The 16,753-nt window shown below is 41.0% G+C and overlaps 1 protein-coding gene across 2 annotated transcripts in view; it reads left to right on the top strand.

The window, feature by feature from the left end:
* Nucleotides 1-6,229: 6,229 nt before the first annotated feature.
* The window catches only part of LOC138740606 (CRACD-like protein), a 78,650-nt gene continuing 68,126 nt past the window's right edge, over nucleotides 6,230-16,753 (top strand). For both annotated transcript variants that reach the window (XM_069893486.1, XM_069893485.1), the window contains exon 1: nucleotides 6,230-6,432. In XM_069893486.1, coding sequence (XP_069749587.1) covers nucleotides 6,395-6,432 — 38 coding nt within the window. In that variant the 5' untranslated portion in view covers nucleotides 6,230-6,394. The remainder of the gene's footprint in view (nucleotides 6,433-16,753) is intronic.

The raw sequence follows: 16,753 nt of genomic DNA, 5'->3' as shown, positions 1-16,753 counted from the left end.
AAGATTGTTTTGCTGTCGTTTAATAAAACAGGCAAAATACTACACAAAATTTGCTTTAGTCTACCATAAGGCAGGTAGATTCACCATCAGCAGAAAATGTCGACTGCCCCTTAAAATCAAAGAAAAGAAGCAAAAATGAGTCTTTCCCAGCACCCAGAATCAACCAGTGTCTGCAGATTTGCCTCCAGTGCTCCCGCAGTCTCTACAGTCACAGGCTTAAGTCCAAACCATTGGTAACCCACGCTCCAGATCTGAATCTCTGACATAATCAGGAATCATTAAGTGCCCTTGGTACACTCTCACATCCAGTTCCAAAACCTGGTATCCCTTCAGCCAATCTCCATCAGTCCACTTCCTGGTGTTAGTCCCTTGACCACAATCGCCCGCAGCCTGCATGGGTTCCTCACCTCGTGGTGCCAACAGCCCTGTGCATTCTTCAGCTGCAGATCCCCTCACTTGTCCACTGCCATGGTTGGTGTTCCATAGGGTCATCTCCTCTGCTTCTCCTTCTCAAATGGGGCGGGGGTGGGGTCTCCCCATTTTCTGATGCCCTGCACTAGTCCTCTGCTTCCCCATAGTCTGCTGCTGATCATAGGCGCCACCATCTTGGGCCCAGATACATCTTGGGCTGTTGCAAGACTTTAAAATAAACTACCATTAGCTCTGTACAGGCCATTTAAAGCTTGTATTGAGCTGTCAGTAGTTGGACTGGGCAGTAGAACCCTACGGGGAAGCACTGTGTCTTTTCTCCTCACCGTGGGCCCGCACCAGTGGCAGAACTGCCATGATGGACTTGGACAGGGAAGCAGTTCCCATTAATAATATTGTGTTTTTTGTTATATACATTATTCACTGTACTGAATTCTTACTTGCTGCAGTGGAAAAAATACTTAAAACAAAATAGCCACAAAAATAACTTATGTACCATTATCATAGTATACTCTGAGACTCTCATAATTATGAAACAATATTGATTGATTTATTTATATATATGAATACTTGTCCTATATATATATCATTTGTATATGTGAATATTCATTCTGCATATATATCGCTTGTCTGTACATTATATCTGGTTATGTGCCTGAACGTTTGACATCAAGGACCAGAGAACACAGTTTCGTCAGTTTGCACTTGACGATAAATGAGACTTGACTTGAAATAGATAATAATATCATATGCAAAATTACTAAAACAAAATTAGTGTCTGGATTAAGGACCAAAGGTTCACATTTAAAATTAAGGACCAAAAATGCAGATGAGATGAGAGGCAAAGCCTTTTTAATCCTAATGTCATCAATCATCTTCTCCCTGAAGACAAAAATTGTGATGGATATCGATAGAGTAAGTGCAAGCAGGTATTTTCCACTGAGGTTCGATGAGATACAAACCAGAGAGCATAGGTGAAGGAAGGGTGAAAGGGGAGAAGTTTAGGGGAACATGAGGGAGAATTATTTTCCACACAGAGAGCGGTCAGTGGGAGCATGGAACAAGCTACCAGCTGAAGTGATGAATGCGGGCTCAATTTTGGCTTTTAAGAAAACTTTGAGCATGTACATGGAAGGGAGGGGTATAGAGGGATATGGAATGGGTGCAGGTCAGTGGGACTAGACAGACTAATAGCTTGGCGCAGACTAATAGTTTGACACAGACTAGAAGGGCCAAAGGGCCTATTTTCTTTGCTGTAATGTTCTATGGTTCTATAGTTCTATAACAAAAGATAAAATTGATTAAACTGGTCATATAATGAACAATATCTTGAATCCAATCAAGAGGTCCACATCCTTCTGTAATGTGATGATCTGCAATTCACTGCCAAAAGAGTGATTTAAAAACTTGATCAATCAGGTTTCCAAAAAGCATTGTATGTCCACTTGAGAAAAGATCATTTGCAGGAAAACATGGAGAAGTTCATGAGCTCACCTGGACCTGATGGATTGAATGGCCTGAAAGTTCCTGTCACAGTGAAGGCCCCACTGCACATCCACCCCAATCCTGCATGGGTTTTTCCCATCATTCAGACATTAGCTGAGCTGGACCTTAACTTTTCTCTCACCTCTTCCATTATTGCCAAACACTTCAAACTCCATTTTGAAAGTTTCAAGTCTTCTCTGATCTTAACAACATTTTTGGTGAAAGCGTTCCTCATTTCTGGGATCTTCCACATAAAGGAGTATTGCTTAAAATGACTTCAAACTGCTGAGTTTTAGAGTTCAGCTTATGACCCATCATTAATCCACCCCACACCGACAGATAATTGCTTCAATCATCTTGAACAACTCCGTTCCATCACCCTTTAATTTTTTTTATATGTAAGTGAATACAAGTTGATTCCATAATTTGCCTGAAATTTGAAGGTAGCATTGTGAATATTTATGTGTACAGCATACTTTCACGAAGTGGTAGAGGTGGGTACAATTGTAATGTTTCACAGACATTTAGACAGATAGGAAATGTTTAGAGCGACACAGGTCAAATGCAGACAACTTGGCTAGAAGGAACAATTTGGGTTGAAAGGCCTGTTTTTTTTTCTGTAAACTCTATGTTGGTTTGAATTAGACTTCATTCCATTCATTGGGACATTCCATAAAGACCATATCTTTTATTGCATCTCTCCCATTCTGATTTGACCAAGTAATTCATTAGTCATTATTGCTACAGACGAGCTTCCATCCCCAATGGAAAGATGATCTCAATAATTTTTGGATGAAATGTGTCTGACAGAAACTTTTGTCCCAACTGATAGACTGAAGGAGTTATGCTGAAGGGATTGTTTTTCAGCTGTGCTATGCTTTTCTGTCCAGTCTCCCATATGTCAGCTAATGTGAATATTCAAAATGTTACACCCTTTTCCAAAGTCACAAGAGGTCCTAGCTACCTGTCACTCCTGCATGCAATTCCTGGGGACATGTAGGACAAGACTAACTGTTTAACTTCTCACCCTTTTGGCATTCTTCAAGGTTCTGATCCTGCTTTGCCACAACAATTTTCTGAAGACTTTGCTATCCTCCATGCCTAGAATTCTCTGCAATTTTGTTTATTCGTATCACCAATGTATAATCACAGATTATACTCTATGCATAGCCCAGTCTCTCTTTCCCTACCCGTCTGTCTCATTTCCTCAAGCTCCACATATCCTTCTCTTCCAAAGTCAGGGGAAGCTTCCCTTCCCTACCAGCTACCATTATGATAAACTTCTATAGGAGCTCTATCAAGAGTGTCCTGGCTGGCTGCCTCACAGTGTGGTATGGTTGCTGCAGGGAAATGTATCGGAGGTCAATCCACAGGACCATAATAGTGGCACAGAGGATGACTCCCCCCCCATCGACATGATCTACCAAGATTATTGTCTGATGAGAGTGCGCAAAATCATGGAGGACCTCTTCCTCCCTGCACACATCTTTCATCTGCTTCTGTCAGGGAAGAGATACACAACTGTCAGACCCATCACCATCAGGCTGAGGAACAGCTTCTTCTCGTGGGCAATGACAAGGCTGAACGACCAAAGGAACTGCTCACACTAACCATCTGAGACTCTCATTTGTACAAAGCAATGCTTATTTATTTATTTTTGTAGATATGATACTTGTCCTACATTTGTATCATTTGTCTGTATATGTGTTATGCCTGGTTGTGTGTCTGCACGTTTTTGTACCAAGGACTGGTTGTACTTGTGCAATCTGATGACAATAAACTTTTCTTGACTTGACTTTCCCTTCCCTTTCCTATCAGAGAGCAACCCTCTGCCCTCTCCCCTATCACTTCTCAGCTTTTTTCTCTCCTCCCTCCTGTGTCAAATGATTATCTCTTGTCTGTGCTCCTTCACTTGCCCCTTCCTTCAACCTCACCCTCCTCCCACCTTTTTATTTCAGATGCCTTCCTGTTTTTCCTTATAACTGATGATAATTATGTCCCGTTAGTCCATCCTACCTGACAAACAACTGCTTCAATCATTTTGTCCATTTACATTATCCTTTAATCTTTAAATGTGAGGTGATTTCCAGAATTTGCCTAATAATTTGATGGTATCATTGTGGATAAGATTTATTGCAACAACACCAAAGCTACTGCACCCTTCTTAAGGTGTACTGCATACTTTTAGGAAGTGGTGGAGGTGGGGACAATTGTAATGTTTCACAGACATTTAGACATATACATAGATAGAAAATACTTAGAGGAATATGGGCCAAGTGCAGGCCTGAAACATTGATTACTCTTTACTTCCAGTGGATGCTGTGTGACCATTTGAGATTCTCCAGCACATTTGTATATTGCACTCAATCCCAGCATGCATGTACAGATTTGTTTAACTGCAGAGAAGGGGATTCATGGAGGAATTTGAGCTCAAGCACGAGTATTTTAATATCAAGGAGATGGTAGACAAAGGCACAAAATGTGTTGCAGAGTGCAAAGTGATAGATCAGAGGTGGACAACCTTTTAATTTTTAATTTAGACATACAGCACGGTCACAGGCCATTTTAGACTGCGAGAATGTACCGGGGTGTATGTTAATTGGGCAGCAAAGACTCGTGGACTGAAATGGCCTGTTATTGTGCTGAATGTCTAAAAATTAAAAGGTTGCCCACTCCTGTTAATGTACTGATCATGATGCAACTTAGAACGTTAAAAGTACAAGATTATTTCATGAATGTATCTAACCTATCAAAATCTTCAGTGAGCTGATATCTATAGCTTGTATACAACCATAGTCCCACAATGTATGGCAGAACCATGTTGTCTCCTTGTATTATTTCTCTTTTTCAACTAAAACTACACATTCTGGAACTTCAAAATGAAAACAGAAAATGCTGGGAACACTCAGTGGGTCAAGCAGCATCTTTGGAGAGGGAAATAGAGCATCGCCTCAGTTCAAGTCTTAAGCATAAGGGGCTGGGTCTCTTTCTCCTTCCATGAGTGCTGCATGACCTGCTGAGGGTTTCCCATAGTTTGTTGTTTTTAAGATAAAGGGAAAAGTTTTTTTTTAAAAAAGAGTTTATTTGCGAAGGATTACCAGACCAGGACAACTGACAGTAGCCAGAGTAAATATTTTCCATACATCTTTATACTCTTTACCTTAAAAATTAAAAATCTGTTGCCTGCATAAGTAGATGAATAATTTTAAATTTTATTTCATTTTAGCAATACAGCATGGTTAAAAAGCCCTTCCAACCCATGAAACCTTTGCCACCCAATTAACCTACAAACCTCAGATGTTTTGGAAGGGAGGAAGAAACTGGAGAACCTGGGGAAAATCCATGCAGGTCATGTAGAGAACGTATAGATTCCTCACAGACAGCGGCAGATTGGAACCCAGGTCGCTGGTGTTGTAAGATACCATTAGTTTAAATTAGCCACTTTGAATGGCGGCCATAAGGCCATCCCTGGAGGCTGCAGCACATTTGATGGACTGAAATCATAAAATATTTTCATAAAGTTGGAAGAAGTATGGAAACAGCTAAACTTGCCTATTTCACAGGGAAGGGGACTCATAAGCTTTGCATTGACCCCTGGGGGGTAGGGTTTGGGGGGGCATAGCTGACAGAAGTTTTAGAATGGTTGCTTTAAATTCTTTGGCAAATGATCTAGGGTAGGAATAAAGAGAAATTCATTCACTCAGTGAGTTATCTGGGTGTGGACCAATGACCTGAAAGATGATTCTGTGATATATGGAGAGTTAGTCAGATACTGGAGGATGAAGAAGTTGCAGTTTATACTGAGATTAAATGCAAGAAATCTAAAGAGCAAGCACAGACACATCAAGAAGTCAAATTAAAATCAACCCAAATAACAGGCAAAGTGCTTGACAAAACATAAACCGAGGGGAATGAAACACAAAAGTCTGCAGGGCTCAAGTCTGAAAAATACCTCCTATGCTAGTTCTGCTAGCATATCTGTTTTTAAAACATAAAGTGAACATACTGAATGCAATGAAGGCAATAGTATATGCAAAGTTTTACAATGGGAAGGAAACCAGTGATGAGCTTTAAATTCAGTGAGAGTGGAACACATTTATGCAAACCCATGCTTGCCAAAACACATCATTTCCTCGAGGCAATTTCTACCCATTTGGTAAAGTGAGGAATTCCATTGGACAGTGCTGATAAACACATTGTCAAACACCATTTCTGGCCTCTTAAGATACCATGGGCATTGGGAGGAGAGTTGGGCAGGAGGAGGACGGGCACTGTGGGAGTCGTAGTTGTATTTTGGAGATTGCTGTGTTGTGGTGAAGGGGTGTGTGTGTCATCCTTGATAGTGAACAGAGCTTTGAGCTGGGTGGTGACCCACGCATCGTGGACTCGGTGTGTGTGGCCAGTTTACTCAGAGAACCACTGACCTATGGTTCATGACTTGGAGAGAATGGAGGTGGGAATGAACTCTCTCTGATCAGCCATGGCGGGATTTCATTGCTGCCTTCAGGGTAGTTCAAGGTAAGGCAGATCCTGCTCTCTCTTTTTGAAAGAGGAAGTGAAAATTACAGTGGTGTCTTGTATGGAGGCAGTGAGCTTCTCTGCATCTGCCAATGTCAGAGACACTCAGTGATCAAGTCGGTGGGGGAGGACTTCTGTCGGATGGAAGCTTTTATTGGAGCAGCGAATTCTTGAAATAGATACTTCTGGTTGAAATAAATGAGCAGTTTGGGGAGAAAAGTGTTTACGTTAGGACACGAGAATACAATTCGCTTTTAATTGGGCTCCGCTTTATCAGGAACGGGCAGAGTTGGCGTAACTTTGAACTGAACAGTCCTGCTATCTCAGGTCTATTCTGCTGACCGTGAATTCTTATCAGTGGCACGTCCAGTGGGGCTCTCATTAATGTCTTAAGATTTTTTTTTAAAGTAACTCATCACCTTGTGTAGAAGATGTGTCAGTTTCTATGCATGGTTTTTCTAGTGAATCCAAGCTAGGGACGCACGGTTTTATTTTGGAAAATGTTGCCTTGTGCGATTTGGTTGAACAAGAGAATTGTTCAACTGAGCCTTTTCGTTCACCCTCCAAAAGAGTATTAATTTTATACAGGCCAAAACACCCAGCAGGGTGAAGATAAGCAAAAGTCGCTTCTCTCATTCCAAACGACTGGAATATTAATCCTTGCTGTGTTGATGGGGTGGATTTTTTTTTAAAAGGAAAACTCTGCTTGGATCAACAAGTCTTTGGTTCTTTCGACGCGCATTACACCCAGGTTCAATCCTGATCTCTGGTTCTGCCAATGTGAAGTTTGCACGTTCTCCCTGTGGCTGCATGTTCCCCTCCATCCCCGGTGTTCCGGTTTTCTCTTAAATCCCAGAAATAATGCAAGCCAGGAAGTTGATTCAACACTCATGTATGTATAGGTCCATTGTAAAATCTGGGGAGAATAAAACAAGATTTGTGTTAGTTGGTGTCTGATAGTCAGCAAGGACTTGAGCCAAAGAGCCTGATTCCTTCTATATTCTGTGATTCCTTCTTGTCCATAGCAAGGAAATAATTTGTCAGAATCAATTTATCATCATGTACACAAGGTACAAAAACAATATTTGCTTGCCCTGTAAATATTAATCCAGCTAAACACGAAAAGCAAAAGAGAATCCCTTCAGAGACATCAAGTTGGAGTCAATCTCGCAACCTCTTCTGATGTAGCTGCCTTTCTCATCCCTATCACCTCTGCAGCCACATAGTAAGTTGTTCAATGGTGAACACAAGTTCAAGGCTCTGTACCTGTGTTAGCGAGATAAATATTGATTGGGATAACTCTGCCCCTTGTAAAAGAGTACCATGGGATCCAACCAAGAGAGATGAGGCCATCGCATGCGAGCAGTCAGTCTCTCTTCAAGATCAAGGTTGCCTTTCTTCTTATCCACTAGGAGGGTTCTGAGGAAACCGATGCGAGAACCACACACCCTGCTGCAGTGGGGTGGAAAGATGTGTTGAGAGGCAGGTTCAGGGCACCTTCAGCCATCCCCTCTGTGGTCCTCTTGATGAGACATGAGGTGACAGTTCCATCCTGAATGCTCTTCCTCTGTCAGTCAGAGGCCGCTGATTTTGTGAGTCCATAAGGGTATTCTGCTTTTTTTTCTAGAAAGCTCTGAGAACATCACTGAAGTGTTTCCTCTGACCTCCTGGTAGTGTCTTGCTTGTGTGAAGCTTGAATAGTGTGTCTGTCTCAGGAGTCTGGTGTCAGACATAGACAAGATGTGCTCGTTTACTAACATCTGGCAGTACACACACAATCAGATGAAAGCGTGTTTCTCTGGACTACGAGATAGTAGTCAAGAAACAGTGTTTCTCTGGACTACTCTGCACACACATACACACGCCACATAAAAAATCTATATATACATTAAGATATAATTTAAAATAAATACATGTAAATATTTTGGGAAAATTTACTTGGTACAGGATACTGTTCATCAATCTCACTCCCTGTGGGGAAGAAACAATTTCCCAGCCTGACAGTCCTGATTTTGATGCTCTTGAATGTCCTTCTTGATGGTAGTAAGATTCAGTGTGCAGGATGGAAAGAGCCCTCAATAATAACTTGAGCCCTATGTAACCAGCACTCCCAGTGAATGTCATCAATAAAGGAATGGGAGACCCGAGTATCTTCCCGGCTATTCTTATGATCCTCTGTATTGACTTCTGGTCCGATGCTTTGTCGCTACTCTTCCACGGAATAAAGCAGCCAGTTGTTCATCAATTTTCCTCCTGTAAAAATTTATCAATATGGGGCCAGTAGCCTTGTCCTCTTCAACCTCCTGAGGAAATGACGTTAGACAAAGAATTTCATGTAAGTTATATTCTAAATGTAGTATTACTTGACAATAATGGAACCTTTACCTTTACCATGTGGTGAAGTTGAGCCTTGTTGCTGCGGGTGAACACATTGATGTTGGTTTGATATTGGAGGTCTTCACAGATAAACATTTGTTGGCACTTCCCCAGTGCTTTATGGTGCCTATTCACAGATCTTGTCTGACCTAAGTATTTCCAATTTCCAGCGTTTTCTGTTTTTTTTTTTAAATTTCGTATCTGCAGGAAGCCATGTCTCTGACACATTCAGGAAGACCAGATGGCTGTTGCCCAATAATTCCAGAATTGAGCTTTTTTTGTTTCTGAATACTTAAACTGTGGCAGTGCAGTGGAAAAAAAAAATGAAGGCATCTCTGACAGTTCATCACTGGAGTGTTAGCCCAGCTTTTAGACATAGACATACAGCATGGTAACAGGCCATTTCAGCTACCCAATTTACACCCAATTAACCTACCCCCCCCTCCCCGGGTACAGTTTGAACGGTTGGAGAGCCCCCATGGAAAATCCACGCAGACACGAGGAGAATGTAAAACCTCCTAACAGCCAGCGTGGGATTTGAACCCTGATCCGGTCCCAATCGCTGGTGCTGTAAAGGCTTTGCACTAACCACTGTGCCAACCATGCCACCCTTTAGTGAAGTTCCTGCTATGAAGGCTAAACCCAGGATCTTCTCAGGAGTGGTGTTTACCTAGAACATAGAACAGTACACCACGTGTCTGTGCCGAACATGATATCTAAATCCAGTTAAAGCTCTGCTGCTTGCACTTAAAAGATATCCCTTCATCCCTTGCTATTCATGTGTCTACCTCAAAACCTAATTTATTAAGACGTATGTTACTAATGTGGCTACCTGCATGTGGAGAGTATGAAGGGGGTACCATTTTATATTTAAAAAAAACAGATCCTGAGTGAATTGAAATGGCATTTTAATTTCAGTTCAATCAGACATCCATTTGGTCTCTCAGTCCTGAGTTACGTCATTACTTTAATTTGAAACATTGTGCATCAATATACGACAATAAACTGAACCTCAAGGACAGTGGGATCAATCTCAACTTTACAGATTGTGAGTCAATAGGTCAACAGCCTAGATTTCATCTCATCCACTACTCTATCTCACTCTAGTGATTTGAAACAAGGATCTGAGGGAGGGAGGGGGGGAGGGTGTATGCAGGGGTATGGGCTCCCCCAATAGATATCTATAAGGAGGGGCTATCACGTTGACCACATAGAAACAAGCGCTTCAGGCCAGGTTGTCCACACCAAACTATTTATTCTGTCTTAACCTATTGCCCTGCACCCAGACCATAGTCCTCCATATCCATCCATCCACGTACCATCCAATCTTCTCTTGAGTGTCGAAATCAAACCCATATTCACCAGCTCCACTGGAAGTTCATTCCACACTCTGAATGAAGTTCCCCCTAATATTCCCGTTAAACATTTCACCTTTCAACAATGCCCTCCAGTTCTTGACTCACCCAAACTCACTGGAAAAAGCCTTGTTTGCAAAAATACTATCTGTACTTCATAATGTTTTTAATAATGTGTGCAAATTCCTCCCCACAAACTGCTGGATTTGGGTTCCTGTGTATCCTCTTGTATGAGATGAAAGAAACCTGATGCCAATTACTCTTTTTAACAGTTGTAGTACAATATGAATATTGTTTCACAACATCACTCACTTGCACTTGTCGATTCCTGATGACAGCTTGTTCCTTAAATATATATCTTTTGAGGAGTGATCTCACTGAAACATTTTTGAATGGTTGTTTCCCATAGTGGGAAAATCTAGGACAAGAGGACACAACATCAGGATTGAAGGACAGAGATACAGAGCAAATTTCTTAAGCCAGAGAGTGGGGTATCTGTGGAATTTGTTGCTACAGACTTCTGTTGAGACCAAGTCATTGGGTGTATTTAAGGCAGAGGTTCTTGATTAGCCAGGACAACAAAGGTTATGGGGAGAATGGATCAGTACATGATTGAATGGCGGGGCAAATTAGATGTGTAGTATAGCCTATTTCTGCTTCTATGTCTTGTAGTCTTATGGTGTTGTCTTCTCACTGAGCTTGAAGGCCATTCACCTAAAACTTTAACTGCTTCTCTGTCTACCGAGGCTGCTTGCCTGGGAGAGTATTTCCATTGTTTTTATTTTACATTAAACACACCAAAATGCTGGAGGAACTTAGCTGGTATTTGCAGCATCTAAAAGAAACAAAGATATATTTCAGGCCTGAGCCCTTCTTTCTGATAGTGGAAGAGAAGGGTTCAGGCTCAAGACATTGCTTTAGTACCACAATGATTCTTTCAGAATGTAATAAATATATTAGGAAGTTTCTGTGGAAGGGCAAGTTTCCCAGATTCTCTATCGATAAATTAACCTGGAATTATGAACTGGGAGGATTAAAGCTCCCAGACTTTAAAAAAATATATATATTATTGGGAAAACCAAATGAAGTTTGTCACCTCCCTCTTTGACGGAGGAGACAAGACATTGTGGGTAAAATTGGAACTACATGCAGTTATTCTTGAGTTATGAAAGGGGTGTTTCCCTGGAAAACATTTAATAAGTGAAATTTTGTAAATTAAAAAGATGGGAATATTACAGAACATTGGTGCAGAGTGAGTATTGTTCTACCCTTTGAAGCAAAATAAAGCATTGTAAATCACATACCCAAAGAGTCAATAGCAGTGGTTCTCAACCTTTTTCTTTCCACACACTTACCACTTTAAGTATTCCCTATGCCAGGAAAGGATTGCTTAAGGTGGTATGTGGGTGGAAAAAATAAGTTTGAAAACCACTGTTTTAATCGTACCTAATTGACTTGTTATGTGCATGGTTTCATATCGCCAAAGGAAATGGGACAATGACAACTTTTCTCAAGCAAAATATTTCAGTAACAATTGGGTCTGGAGCAGTGAGTCTCAACCTTCCCTTCCTACTCACATACCACCTCAAGCAATCCCTTACTAATCACAGAGCACTAAAGTGGTATGTGAGTGGAAAGAAAAAGGTTGAGAACTACTTCAATAGAGTTTTAACAAAAATGTGTAAATTGAATTTTTGTGTATCAAGGAATACTTGCCTGACATTTGGAAAATAAAAGCAAAGAATTAGCATATTTAATACTTTCATTTGCTGCAGGCTACAAGAAGGACATGATTACTTTCAATACTCTGCTTGACCCAGAAGAGATAGTCTGAGCTCCAGATAGTTTTTTTTTGCCCTTAATACCCTCTGCAGAATTTGAGTGAAACAAGAAAGTTTGCATATGCTGTGATTGTAGTAAATACACACAAGTGCTGGAGAAACTCAGCAGGTTTCCCTGCTTGAGTATGATTTTGTTTGTTCCAATTTATCTGGTGGTCAGTTGAGTTGGTGCTGGCACAGATTTTCTGCTTTCCCTTATTTAGAACAGGGGCTTCCTGAGAACACAATGCACCTACAACTGACAGCAGGCTGTCTGTCCCAGGAGCACGACTCGCGACCTTTCCATTGAGAGTCAGGCACTTAAACTGCTTGATTACCAGGTTGCTACTGATTAGTTTTCAATGAACATTTCTTGCCACTGGCACTGAGCAGTTGGTCTCTTCCTGAAACTTCACTGTTTATTTAGTGTGAGCAGAATTTCAAAATAAAGATGTTACGCTTTCTTAGAAGTTTATACATATCCTGGTTTGTGAGATTGGGGAGGAAATGAACATTGAAGTATATTAATATGACACAAATGTTTGCAATAACATTCCTCTCCTTCACATCCCCATCCTAGGATACTTTGAACAGAATCAGATTATCCACAATCTGAAGCTCTTCAGCTTCAACATATTGTTAAATTCTGACCCAACTCTATTTTCACCTCTTGTTTCCTCCTCATTGGAAATATGTAGTTCCTGTACATCTAATCCATAATTTACTCCAAGGTTCCTCCAGTTAACCCCCTTGGATCCTTGCTGTTAACTTCACCTCAATGGCTTCTTGTCATTAAATCCCACAGGACAGTATGGTTAGTGTAGTATTTAGCTCACTGCTACTCCAGTGCCAGTGAAACCATATAACCATTTACGGAGCGGAAACAGGCCATGTCAGCCTTTCAAGTCCGCACCGGTTCACTAGAACAACTCCACTAGCTCAAACCTCCCACTCACTGCCAATAACTCTAACCAGGTTGAATCATCGTGGTCTATAAGAGGTTTGTACATTCTACCTATGATTTGCATGGGCTCTGGTTTCATCTCACCCTCTAAAACATATGGGATTGAGTTTTAATTGAGTGTAATTGGGTGGCACAGGTTTAAATGGCTGGAAATGGCATCATTGTACAAAAGTTCCTTGATATTAATCATGGCTTCCCCTCTTCAACAAACATGGTTACCATTAAACTTAATGTCATATTATCATTAGCCCTCATGTCTCCTTACTTTTAATCCAATGGTTCCTCACTATTAATCCCTATCTGTCTTCTTCTGCTCCCCATTCTTTGCTCCTGTTTACATATAAACCACCTCTTTGATCAGTTTTTTTCTTCACCTGCTGTGGAAACACAGATAGTTTTGGCAATTTTTGTCCATTGTGTAAATGCCGATCCATAAAGGACTTTAACTGAAAACACATTGTGTTACACCTTATTCAATGTCTCTCTACACGAGCAACTCTGGGAAGAACCGTAAGATATTTTTCCTGTTTTATAGCTGGGAACTAATTGCACATGTTCATTCCAAGTTGTTTCATGATGCCTTGCACCATCTCAAGGGGATCTGGTTTAAGTGTGGAGCTCCAGGAAGAAATTTTGCTGAGTTCCTGAAGGTTTGGAGGGCCATTTGCCCATGGACTGCTTTAAGTTATTTCTCCACCCCAAATCCAAAAACAATTGTAAAAAACCCCTGGTATCCGGCACTATGGTGATCGGTAGATGCCAAATAAGTGAATTTTCCAGTTGCTTGAGATTGTGTGTTGCGTGAATTGGAGAACTAACTCCTTGGCAGTGCCAACTTTAAACTTTTGTATTTTTTACCTATTTATTTTCTGTGATTTTTTTTTAGTTTTGCTGCTTGCTTGAGGCCATCGGTTGCTTGAATTGCAAGTCTTACCTACCAGGCCCATGTTGGTCTTGATATCTTGGATCGCCCTACTTTTCTCTATTTCCTACACAATGTTATTTTACTCCCTGTATTATTTGACTGTTGTTACCCAACTCTCTTCACTCATTTATGTATCTATTTATTTGTTATTATTGCTCTACCAGCCATATACAGATATCAGATTTCCTGATAGCATTCAGGGACAAAAGCTTCTAACTTTATTTTGCTACCTGTGACAATAAACAATTAAATCAATTTATTCTGCCAGTATCTGCTGAGAAATGAAGTGTTTAAGCTCCAACCTAATGTTTTTTCTTTGCAAATCAGAGGGCAGATTTTATTTGAGCTAAATTTTTCACCTGAATTTAATTTAAGCAATGCCAAATTGTTCTTTAAAGATTAATCATGAGATACAGTAAGGTTAAAGGGTGCATAGTGGAAGGTTTTAAGGGTAATTTTCAAGGTTACTTTTATTGTCATGTAATAATGTAATATACATGATATACTTCAACCTTTTCAGCTGTAAGGCAAACAGAGTCATTGCCCGGCACTCCTAATAATAAGAGAAAGAGAAGGAAAAGAGAGTTCCCCTCAGAGTCATCAAGCATCTGCGGATTCTCCTCCATGCTTCCGTGGCCTCTTCAGCTGCACAAACTCCTGTTCAATCCATTGGCGAAGAATAGGCTTAATGATGATGAACTCTGGGAATAATGGCAAGGCACTATCATGTCCCTCAGAGTCCAGGGTGACAGGTGGCTTCCGAGCTAGCCAATGTGGTGACCACAGACTCTTCTACTGGTGGGGTGGGAGATGGCTGATTTGGTGTGTGAGGTGACGCACTCTTTCTGCCAATTATGCAGTTGCCATGATCTAAAATGGCGGTGCTGGCCCGACGGGCCAAATGGCCGACTCCAGCTCCTATTGTCTATTGTCTATTGAAAACCCCTCCTAAATGCTACTTCTCCATTTTCAACAGTCAGTGGAGACATGTCACTTCAAAGAGATTTCCAAATATTTTTCTCTGCCTGTTCGTTTATCTAACTACTCTGATAGATCTCAGAATAGAGTATATCTGTCTTCAGGAATTGAATGTTGCGCAGATTAGTAGCATGGTCTGTCCAACACAGCACACTGAGAGGAACTGGAGTGGATAATGACGTTGATTCATTTATCTTTCCTGAGAACTTGGGGGTTATTTCAGAAACAACATTAGTGAAATTTTTCTGGTGCCTCCAATCAGTCTCTGAAGTGTGTCAGAGGGCAAGCTTGCATGAGATTCTGTCTGCGGTTCTGATCTTCCAATAGCTTTCTCTTTGATTGACCAAAGGTGTGCTGGTGCATTGAAGATAACAGTGAATTCCATCATTATCCTATATACCTTCACTTAGAGGTGGCTCTCAAGATGTGGAAATGGTGACAGCTCCACCATTGAGTGCACCATTAAATGCACCTTGGAGTGCACTTGGTGGAAAATCTCACTTGGTCCCTTAACACCAGCTCCATAGCCAAGAAACCCCAGCAGAGCCTCTACTTCCTGCGAAGGATGACGAAAGTTCATCTCCCACTCTCCATCCTCACTACATTCTACAGAGGATGTATTGAGAGCATCCTGTGCAACTGCATCACTGTCTGGTTTGGAAACTGTACCTCCTCAGATGGCAAGTCCCTGCAGAGGATAGTGAAGTCAGTGGAAAAGATCATTGGGAACTCTCTTCCTTCCATGAAGGACATCTACAAAACCCAATGCAGGCAAAAGGCAATAAACATTGTGAAGGACTCCACACACCCCCCACTTAAACTGTTTTCCCTTCTGCCATCTGGTAGGAGATACTGTAGCACTCAGATCATTATGTCCTGATTTGGCAAGTGTTTTTTTTTCCTCCAAATCCACAGAACATATGTGGATAGTATACCATGGACTTTTACTGTATATATCTTAATAATTTAATATTTCAATGTGTTTAACTTTTTTAAATATGCTCCGTGGTCCTGGAGAAATTCTCTCTCATCTTTACCATGCAAGCATAATATGAACGGTAAACAAAGGTGACTCAGCTTGATGTTTTATTGAGACCCTTTATTGTTGGAGGGCAGTATGGTGTGGTGAGAGCTGGGCCTTGGTTTTGTGGATGATGAGTTCAAGACCATTCTTCCTGTGTGCTTGGAGAGGGCATTGATGGCATCCTGGAGATAGGAGCACACTAACACCAATGGCACTTGGACACTACAGCTGGGGGTAAATGATTTTGGTTCTGGAGTGTAGTCTCGCGTAAAAGTGAAAAATAGTTCATTTCAACAAAAACAGTTGATTTTGATTTGAAGAAAATAGCCTAAAGCTATCACAAAAAAAATTGTCGCTGGAACTTGATATATTGGTTTGTGTTGAACGAACTCAGATTGAAGTAAGAAGAGTGAAAGTCATATTAAAGTATTGCGAGCATGCTCTACAGGGTGTAAAGGCATCTAGAGAGTGTAACAGCACACAAACAGATCAATGGATGCATGCCAACCATGTTGTCTACCCAAACTAATCCATTTTACCCATATCCCTCCAAATCGTTAGAACGTAGAACATCACAGCACATTTCAGGCCTTTCATCCCATGATGGTGTGCTGACCCATGGAAATCTATTCCACAACAATCACATCCTTCCCTTCCTCACACACAAAATCCTCTATTTTCTTACATCCTTACATCGATCTAAGAGTCTTTTGAAAGTCCCTATTGTACCACCCTCCACCACCACCCCTGCTAATGCATTTCAGGCAACAACAACAACAAAAAATACCCCTAACATCTCCCCTAAGATTTCCTCCACTTACCTTAAACAGATGCCTTCTGATATTTGCTATTGTCACCTATTGTTAAAAAGGTGCTGGC

Source organism: Narcine bancroftii, chromosome 8 (genome assembly GCF_036971445.1).
Source record: "Narcine bancroftii isolate sNarBan1 chromosome 8, sNarBan1.hap1, whole genome shotgun sequence".
NCBI lineage: Eukaryota > Metazoa > Chordata > Chondrichthyes > Torpediniformes > Narcinidae > Narcine > Narcine bancroftii.
This window is presented reverse-complemented; position numbering and strand designations above follow the sequence as displayed.